The 10,547-nt window shown below is 40.5% G+C and overlaps 1 protein-coding gene across 1 annotated transcript in view; it reads left to right on the top strand.

Moving 5' to 3' along the window:
* Positions 1–406: 406 nt before the first annotated feature.
* PIAS1 (protein inhibitor of activated STAT 1) overlaps positions 407–10,547 on the top strand; it is a 113,640-nt gene continuing 103,499 nt past the window's right edge. Inside the window, exon 1 of the mRNA XM_044764644.2 lies at positions 407–507. Within this exon, the coding sequence (XP_044620579.1) occupies positions 484–507 (24 nt within the window). The 5' untranslated portion in view covers positions 407–483. The remainder of the gene's footprint in view (positions 508–10,547) is intronic.

Below are 10,547 nucleotides of genomic sequence, written 5' to 3'. Positions count from 1 at the left end.
GTGATCCTTAAATGTAATGGAGTGTTATTTTTAGCCCACGTGTAGCCTCGCAGGTAGCAGGTGCCGAAAAGGACTTGCTGCTTGGGGGAAGGGGTATTATCGTTCCTGTGACTGCAGGCATCCAAGCTTTGCAGAAGGGTTCCGCAGGCCGCGGAGGGGCGGGGCTCAGGCCAGCAGCCCTCTCGCTCCGGCCGGTCCCTGGAGGCGCTGGCCGGGCGACGATGGGGGGCGGGGAGGCCTAGGGGGGAGTAACTGTCAAATCTCCCCGCTTGGCGCCATTATTTAAATAGTACGTGCCTGTCTCGCAGCTGTACGTGCCCGGGGCGGGGCTCCGAGCGCCCGGAACGGGGCGGAGGCCGGGGGCGGGCCGAGGAGGCGGAGGGGCGAGAGGGGACGGGCCGGGGCGGGGCCAGGCTGGCTAGAGGGGCGGGTCTAGCGGCGGCCCCCGGCGAGGTTCACTGCGCTTGCGCTGACAGACGCAAGATGGCGGACAGTGCGGAACTAAAGGTAAAGCGCAGCTCGAATTCACTTCTAATATTCGGCCGCGGAGACGGCGCCGCTGGCGCCGGGGGGGATGGGTCCGACCCTGGGGGGCCGCTCGGGCCTGACTCCATCCGGGCCTGGAGTTGTGGGGAGGAGCGGCGCGCCCGGCCCCAGCTGAGGGGGCCCGGCAGCGGCGGGCCGCGGGCCCCGGGTGCCTCGGGGGCGCTGACGGGTCGTCCCCGGCGTGTTATTGTTGTGGGCGCCTCTGGCGGGGGTGGCGGGGGAAGAGATCGCGAGTCGGGAGGTGGGGGCCGCGGCCGTCCCGGGGGCCCGGCTTCCTCACCTTCCAGGCAGCCTCCCCGCCCCCATGGGGAGCGGGGGCTGGGGCAGGGTGTTCGTGTCGGGGGGATTGGGAAAGCTCCCCGCCGCCGCTTCCTCTTCCTCCTCTGCGGTCCCGGGCTCCTGTCAGGCGCTCTGCTCAGACCCCCGGGAACTTGGCTCCGGCCGCCCCGCCCCTCCGCGGCTCGCTGCCGCCCCCGCCCCGGACTCGGCTCTCCCCGGCTGCCCGCTGTCAGGAGGCGCCTGGGGTGCCCCGCTTGTGCGCAGCGCGATCCCGGGGCGGTGGCGTGGGGATGTGGGGAGAAGCTCTGGGAAAGTTTAGTGAGCCTCGGGCCGGCGTTCGGGTTCGGCGGAGGGGTGGCGGGGGAGTCTGCCTGGGCGGGACGTTACTCTTTCTGATTCTGGGTAACCGGGGGGAGAAACCCCCTGGAAGGGTGTGTATTTGGAAGCCGTGGTGGGTGGTGGGCAGCAGCTACCTCTCCCCTCTTCTCCTTCTCTTCCTTTGGCTGTCGTGGAGGGTGAGAGGAGCCTTTGGGGGTCTCTGCACACACCATGATGGCGATGCTATAGCTGATGGAGGTGAATGGTTCGTGTTTATATCCCCCCGTTGCCTTTTGTTTGTAGGGACATCTTGCTGGCCATGTTGATTTGAACGAAATTCTCCCCTCATCCTACTTCAACCCCCAATAAATAGAACGTTCCTCCGTTCCTCTCAACTGTACCAATTACTCACGCCTCGCGAAATTGGATGAAAGGGTGCCCCCTTTTCCCCGCTTTTCCTCCCACCCCAATCTTCTTTACCTGATGATGGCTTCTTTACCGAAGCAGATATACCACTACACAAGCAGGGGAGGGGGGTGGAACCCTTATGATTGGATTGTGACAAATGGGGCTCCGCTTGAATAATTTTGGTTTAGTAGCAAGCAGTTTTTAACTAACGCGTATTATTTCGAGGCTGTGAACGCGATATTCCCTTCTCCGTGGCTTCCTGTGTGTGATCCAAGCAGCTGGTTATGTCTTGACCCAGAGAACTGACATCTCTGTCACAGTGGAGATTGGGATATGCAGGTGTAAATCTTTGGAGGAGGGTCCTCTTTTTATAATTAATAAAAATTGTTTAAATTTTTTTCTCCGTTATAAGGAAGCGACAACTTCTAGAATAACCAAATGTCAGGTTTGTTTCTGGAGAGTTTTTCTGTGGAAAGCATCGCTGAAAGATGGTTTTCCCCAGTAATCTTGCAGTGTTAACATTCCAAAATTCGCATATTAAGGCACTGGCTTTGAGTGTCGTTCTTTTAAAATTTATGGCTAATTACAAATTAATTAAAGGAAGAGCACATTTAGGATGGTTGCTTCTTTTTTTTCCAGTTTCAAACTATTGACTGAAATGAAAAAGCCTCAAGAGTTTTAGTATTCGGAGATAATTAACTCTTGAAGTAAAAAAGTACACAACTTTAAGATAAATGTTTTCTATAGTTTTATTCTTAAAATGTAGTCACTATGTTGCTGTAAGCTTTGCCTTCTAATATTTATGTTGTTTGGTATCCTTTTGAATGATAGCTAATCAGTTCTGTTATACATGGACCACAGAGTACAGCTGAAAAGCTTGTGCTGGCTATGTTGTCACTCTTGATGCTGTCCAAAGAAACTGGTATGGAAAGCACATGCTGGGAGATTTCCTCCTTTGTTCTTTCTCATTTTAAGAAAGTGCCTTCAGGGGTAGATCAGGTCCCTGGTGTGAGTCTTGTTAGGTAAAGTTTCTCTTTACAAAAATGAGCCTGTATCAGATAAACGCTAAGCACTTGGGAGAAACATTATTTTTCTAAAATTGGTCTCCTTTTTTGCTCTCTTCCAAAATCTACTTGAGTTTTTCCAGAGGAGTTGTTTTCTACTTTTACCTTCCTGTTGTACATTTTTTTCAAATTCTACTAACTGTTTTGACATGCTGGTTTGTCATTGTGTGCGCCCAATACTATGAGGAGCTGTGATAAATTGCTTAGCTGGTGTTAGCTGTGTTGAAGTTTTGTTAATACTTGATTGTGATTAGATTTGCTGTTCTGTTTTTTGGAGGGGGGAGATGATCTTAGGAAGGCCAACCTAAGTTATTTGAGAATGTATATATATAATTTTCTGTGCAGTAAGCTTTGGAAGATACTCCTTTTGGAAATTATGTTTTCTGATGGCTTTTTGTTTGTGGTTTTTGGAGGTAAGTAGCATTTATTCCTAATAATGTAGAAAAAGTCAGAATAAGAATTAAGATAAACCCAGATTTTTCAAGATTTTAGGTGAAAATACAGTACTTGCAATGAGTTTCCAACTGTGAGGTTTTGAGTAAATAGTGACTTTTTGTTACCTTCATTCACAACCCACATTTCATTTTGCTGTGGATTGTATTCATAATTATTTTCCTCATGGCCCATTTTAGTAAGTCCTTTTAAATCTATGACAAATCTGCAAAGATCAGATGGGAAAAATGGATAGATCTGTATCCCCTGTAGGAATAGTGCAAGCTGCAACACTTAAAGATACTGCCAATAAAAATTAGATTGTGAGTCATACATATCAAAAAGAGTTCTCTGCACACATCTGTTTAGGAAAGGTTTAATTTTTCATTAAGGGAATACCCATAAATGACATTTGGAAGAATATAGAGGGCCAGCTTTTTGTTATCTTTAGGAATTTAAAAGCAGGAGGGCGTGATGGCCAGATGATCTTGGAAGTTAATAATCTGACAGCTTCATGTAGCTCCTCTTAAAGTACTTTTTAAAGCAAATGTTTTTTGCATTAAAACTCAAAGCAAGTTATATTGCCACTTTAACTCATAGGAGGAAGAGTGGGAAGGAAGTAGTTCTTCATTTTAGTGAAGTAAATAATGAATTTCCATGGGAAGAGAAACCATTTAAAAGTATAGTTTTAAAAGTATCTATAAGCATGTCAGTAAATTGTCCTATTCTGCCTCTTTTTTTCAAGAAATAGCCACTTAATTTTGATCTTTGTGGTGTAGTTGTCTGCTTTTATTTCAGATAGAAGCAAGTAAATCTGACAATTTATTCATGAATTTGATTCGAATCTCCATAACTTGGTTTTTTCAAGTGCCACATTTAGATGGCTTGTGTTTTAAGTCACCGTTTTTATCAACAGTGTTTAAAACAATTTATAGAGTACTTCGTTTTTAAGCATTTCATATAATTGTTTTGAAATGCCGCCTTTTCCTCCGCCGTTTTCTCTTGGGTGCTTGTATTGTCTTTCTCTTCAAAGAGTCTCCTGTAATCCCAGTTGATTGCAGTAGTGCTTAGTGGTGAGTCCACAGCTGATTAATCTCGGGTTTCTCCTGGTGAACTCCGTCAATATGCTGCTCCCGGGTTCTTGCTGAGACTTTTGAGTTCAGTGTAATTTGTACCCTTTCTTGCTGGTAACTAGGGATCAGAAAATAAAATGGCTCATGGTTGTAGGGGAACTGGGAAGTAATATCTAAGTTTCTGAAAAACTCAGTGTTTATGATGAATGTAGCGTTTTAAAACAAACAAAACTGGTTCATTACTTCATAGAATTGATTGAAGTGTTTTCTGAAGTATTCTGCTCTGGCATTAAGCACTATTTTTTTTTTTAATATTTGAATAATATCATACTTATATGGTACTTTACAGTTCATAATGTATCACATTATCTTATTTGATCTTTCCAGCAGTTCTTTGAGGTAGAAAAGGCAGGTAATATCTTCCTTTTATCCATAAAGTGAGCCCAAAAAGGGTAAGTGACTTGTCCAAGGTCATGCAAATAAAAGTGGCAGGAACTTAAACCTAGGTCTTGTGATTTCAAACCCTGCACTGTAGGCTGCTTTGAAGGTATCCTGTCAGTCCTGGAGCCCTCTAGGGTGCCTTGCTCACAAAGAATTCTAGTTATGTTGTTGCTAATACTTTCCCTCTTGCTCTATGCCAGGGTATTTTTGGGATTTTTGCAAGGAAGATTTTGGAGTTTGTTAGTTGGAATCATAGAAATTAATTCAGGCAGATGCCGTTTTACTTGGGAAAGTTTCAGAGAATACTGAAAAGTAAACAGAAAAATAAACAACACCTGTAATCCCAGCGCTTAGAAATCTCATGGTTAACATCTGGTTATCTATCCTTTTAGACTTTCTCTCTGTGAGCATCACAAAAAGAGATCATACTACTCTTTATATGTAATCTGCTATTTTCATGGCTGACTTTCCAGGTTAGTAAATATAAGTGATGATCATTTGAGGGTAATATTGTGTTTTATTCAGCTAGTCTCTTGTCGTTGAAGAATTAGATTATTTCCACTTTTTTGCTATTTTAAACAGTTTCTTGCCAAGCAGCCTGATACAAAAGTTTGCAAATATTTTATTCTAACTATATTGGTGTGACAGAACTTTTTTTGTGCTTTAGGGAGCACTGCAAATGATATTTTGATTAGATGAAGTGTTGTGAGCGAAATAAGTAAATTCTTTATTTGTTCATTGTCTATACCTTTATGGTTTCATTTTCTATAAACCTGTGAGATAAGATTATTAAATTATGGCAGAGATAGGTAAGTAAACATTGCTTCTGAATCAGAACATTTGATAAAGTATGAAACAGATTATGGATTAGCATGTATAATTTATATCGAGTATGTCTGATTTTGGAAATTATAACACAGTAATCAAATATTGCAAGTTTGAGTTCATCTGTTTTTTTTTTTTTTTAAAGATTTTATTTTTTTCCTTTTTCTCCCCAAAGCCCAAAGCCCCCCGGTACATAGCTGTACATTCTTCGCTGTGGGTCCCTCCAGTTGTGGCATGTGGGACGCTGCCCCAGCGTGGCTCGACAAGCAGTGTCATGTCCGCGCCCAGGACTCGAACCAACGAAACACTGGGCCGTCTGCAGCGGAGCTCGCGAACCCAACCACTCGGCCACGGGGCCAGCCCCTGAGTTCATCTGTTTTTAATTGGCGTTCAGGGGCCGGCCCTGTGGCCGAGTGGTTAAGTTCGAGTGCTCCCCTTTGGCGGTCCAGGGTTACACTGGTTTGGATCCTGGGCGCAGACATGGCACTGCTCATTATGCCGTGCTGAGGCTGTATCCCTCGTGCCACAACTAGAAGGACCCACAACTAAAATACGCAACTATGTACTGGGGGGCTTTGGGGAGAAGAAGGAAAAATAAAAAATAAAATATTTTTAAAAAAAGCGGTGATGAACGTTAATATAAAGAAAGTGGATATGAGAATTTGCCTTACTCATATTTTTAATCTCAATGCGAAGTGTTGCCACAGTATTTATTAGATTGGTAGGTAACTTTTCTAGGAGGCTGATATAGAAAGGAGGTTACATAGGCAATGAAAACATTTTTCTATTTTAAGAAGGAAGCTTTATGGGTTAAAAATTAATAAATGCATATGTGAATTAAGGATATTATTTGTGCGGCATCTGAAAAGTAGAAGGAATAGTTGCATTGTGGAAGGAATAGTTGATAGAATTAAGGCCGTGAAATTGATCATGCTCTAAATTTGATATGTTCAGTTTGGTCCTCACCTAAACATGCATTTATATAACAAATTTTATCATTAGGATTTTTTTTGAAATAGGGGATAGAGAAATTTTAAAGTATTTAGCTGTCCTTTACTATCAATTTCAGAAGTATCACTAATTGCCGTGCAATTTTCCTACTCTCACTACAAAACTACACTTTCTCTTCCATGTTAAAAATCATGGAACTCTTACTGCTTTTGATTCCCTCTCCTCTTCGTTTCAGTGGTGTCGCATGAAAAGATGACTCCCCAAACCCCTCTTCTCCTCAGAATTTTCTGGTAAACCTTCTTTCTTTGCATGAACTTCTAAAATTCATCAAAATGACCAAAACCACCTTTTTTTCTTTTCTGCTTCACCTTAGATCAAGCAAACATAAACCTTTTGAACATTAACTAGTAACTTTGAAATATCAATAACTCTCACAGGACTGTTGCAAATGTTCCTATTTTTTTAAAAGCTTCATCTCTTCCTTACTTTTCCTGCTATTCTTCTCTGCTTTCAATTTCCCCCCTTTGGTTGCCAGGTTCATTTTCCTAAAACATTCTTTTCATCCTGTTACTCCAATGGCTTTCCATCAAAAACAGGATAAAGTCTTAGCACTCAGTTTGGTATTCAAGATTTTCTATAGTCTGACCCCAGTCTACTTTGTGTATGTTCTGTCTCCTCCACTATATGTCTAGCAAAAGCCCTTAACTAAAGCCAGTGCTTTTAGTTTGCTTCTTTGTATTTACTAGTGTTCTGCTTTGTACACCACTCCATTCTCCCCCATCCCTACCCTGTGGACACAGTAGGTGCGTAAGATATACTTGTCAAATGAACAAATTATGTTCAGGATTTGTTTGTCTTAGTGAGAGGCAGATGCACATGTCTATATAACAGTCTAAATTGTAAATGTTCTGAGATAAGTTCATATCTTCACACTTTTTTTCATGGCTGCTTCTTAGATAAACTTGAATAACATTAAATCCAGAATAATTCATGAAGGACTGTTTTAGGTTTACCTTTTGCATTTTTTTAAGTTATATAGGTAATAAATGAATACATTTCTCATTGTAATGATATAGCGGTAAGAGTAAAATTTTAAAGGCCTTTATCATCTTCACCCTCTTCCACTAGGCAGCCACTTTGGTATCTGTTCTTTGTTTGGTGGGGAGAGCATAACAGCTTTATTGAGATATAATTCACATTCCATTCATTTAAAGTGCATAATGAAATGGTTTTTAATTATTCACAAAGTTGTACAACCATTACCACAACTAATTTTAGAATTTTTCTTACCCCAAAAAGAAATCCTGCACCCTTCAGCTTTCACCCCCTTTGCCCATAGCTCGCCTCACCCTCAAGCAACCGTTAATCTATTTGCTGTCTCTGTAGATTTGCCTACTTTGGACATTTCATATAAATGGAATCATATAATATGTAGCCTTGTGTGTCTGACCTATTCATTTTTATTTTTGTGGGTATTATGTATGTCTGTATAATATTTGTGATTTATTGTATGTATATGTTTAGATTCAGAACACACTGGGTACATAGAAGGAACTCAATAAATATTTATTAAATGAATGTACATGTACATAAATATATTTTCTAAAAAACATAAATGGGATCATACTATACATAGTATTCTTTGACTTGCTTTTTTCACTTACTATATATTGAAGATGTTTCCATGACGTGTCCCAAAATGAGATGGTCTCATTCTAACAGTGCACATATCTCATATGTATGTTTGTAGAGGTTTACCTCTTGAATTTATCAATGTATATATCTAAAAGTTCTTAACAACTTGTTCTGATGATTTTATACTGTTGTTTTTTTTAAAAAAAAAATCGTCACATTTAGTGTAACCACTATAGTATTAATATTGGAGTTTCACTTGAAAATAGGAATGAAAACGGTAACAGGTAAGGGTTGTTTGGTTTGAGGAAAAATGGAATGTCGGCTCTTTGTAGGGTTCTAGCGGTGCACAGCCAAAGCAATTCATTTTGTATTTGGGTTTCTGAATGTGAGCAAGACTGTTTTTAGCTTCATGGCATGGTGCTTAAAATAGAATTTAACATGCTATCTTGTGCTTTATGGTGAATTTTGAGACTTTTTTCTTGCAGTTGTGTAGGTCTAATCTTAAAAAAAGATCTGAAAGACTTAAGGATAAATATTTTTCTCATATGTTAAAATCATCATTCTGGTCTAGGGGCTTCTGTAAGTTACCCAAGAAAGGGAATATAGAGGCACCTGGCTCAGAGCCTATCCTTTGATAGGTACTTGGTAATTATTTGTCATTTATTCAAGAAGTGTCTGTCACATTCTGTCCTTCATTATATGTTTTGAGTTTCGACTCTGTGTGAGGTACCAGGCTGTCAGTGGTTTGAGTATATCATCGTGTGTGTGTGTATTTATTTAAATACTCTTGTTATAATGGAATACTTACTAAAATATTATCTTTTTCTTAATCATACAGGTAATGTATCAGCTATTACAGTGGTTCTCAAAGTCTGTTTTCCAGACCTCTGGTGGTTCTCCAGACTCTTTCTGGGGTGGGGTTGGGGGGGCATCCTCCAGGTCAAAACTGTTTTCCTAATAATAGTAAGGCATTATTTGCTGTATTGACATTTGCAAAATCAGTGGTGGGTAAAATTGCTGGTGTCCTATTATGAATTAAGGCAGTGGTACTAAACTGTACTAGCTTAGACCATCATTATGCCCTTTGAATTAAAAAATAAATGTCAGTTACATGTAATGTCCTTGATGAAGCAATAAACATTATTTATTTTATTATGTCTCGATGTCTGAGTACATTTTAAAATATATTTTTTATGATGAAATGGAAAGTACCTCTAAAGCACTTTTACGGAATACCAAATCGGATGGTTAACTCAAGGGAAAGAACTTGTGCAGTTTGAGTTGCGTGCTGGACTAGCTGCTTTTTTAATAGAATACTGTTTTTATTTGAAAGAGTGGCTGACGAAGTATGGTTATAAAGACTTGGGTGGTCGGCAGACATTTTCTCAAAACTAAACCAGGTGAGGCTGTCACTGCAAGGAAAACCACTGACAATATTTGTTGCTAATGATAAAATTCAATCTTTCAAGTAAAAATAGAATTTTGGAACATGTGCATTTGCCACTGTGAGCTTGACAGCTTCCCAGTATTTGGCTTTTTTTAATAAGATTAGTGGTAGTATTAACCAGATTCCGTATTGCAACAGCCTTTAAGAAATTGCCACATGTTGAGTTTTGGTGAAGGATCAAAGCATATCTACAGTTATCTGAAAAGGCTGTTGAACTACTCCATCTTTGTCCAACTACATATCTGTGTGAGGCTGAATTTTCTTCATACACTTCAATCAAAACAACCTAATGCAGCAGAGAGTACAAAAGCAAATATGAGAATCAGGCTGTCTATATAAGCCAGATGTTAAAGACATTTGCAAAAATGTAAAACAATAACAGTCTTCTCACTAATATTTTTTTGTTTTGGAATATAGTTTTTAAAATTTAATACATGATTTTATGTTAACAAGTAATGGTTTATTATTTTTAAATGATAGTGTACCTTTCAAGAATTTCTCAGTTTTAATTTTTTTTTATTGAGTTAATGATAGGTTGCAATCTTGTGTGATTTCAGTTGTACATTAATGTTTGTCATTCGTGTTGTAGGTGCACCATTTCACCCTTTGGGCCCAGCCCCCACCCCACCTTTCCCCCGGTAGCCACTAATCTGTTCTCTTTGTCCACATTTTTAAATTCCTCATATGAGTGGAGTCATACAGAGATTATCCTTCTCTAACTGGCTTATTTCACTTAACATAATTCCCTCAAAGTCCATCCATGTTGTTGCAAATGGGATGATTTTGTTCTGTTTTGCAGCTGAGTAGTATTCCATTGTATATATATACCACAACTTCTTTATCCATTCATCTATTGATGGGCACTTAGGTTGCTTTCGTGTCTTGGCTATTGTATATAATGCTGCAATGAACATTGGGGTGCATAGGACTTTTGGAATTGCTGACTTCAAGCTCTTAGGATAGATACCCAGTAGTGGAATGGCTGGATCGTATGGTAGTTCTATTTTTAATTTTTTGAGGAATCTCCATACTGTTTTCCATAGTGGCTGCACTAGTTTGCATTCCCACCAGCAGTGTGTGAGGGTTCCATTCTCTCCACAACCTCTCCAACATTTGTTACTATTAGAT

The sequence above is a fragment of the Equus asinus genome, chromosome 2, assembly GCF_041296235.1.
Source record: "Equus asinus isolate D_3611 breed Donkey chromosome 2, EquAss-T2T_v2, whole genome shotgun sequence".
NCBI classification, from domain to species: domain Eukaryota; kingdom Metazoa; phylum Chordata; class Mammalia; order Perissodactyla; family Equidae; genus Equus; species Equus asinus.
The sequence above is the reverse complement of the archived record's forward strand: the minus strand, read 5'-3'. Positions and strand labels throughout refer to the sequence as shown.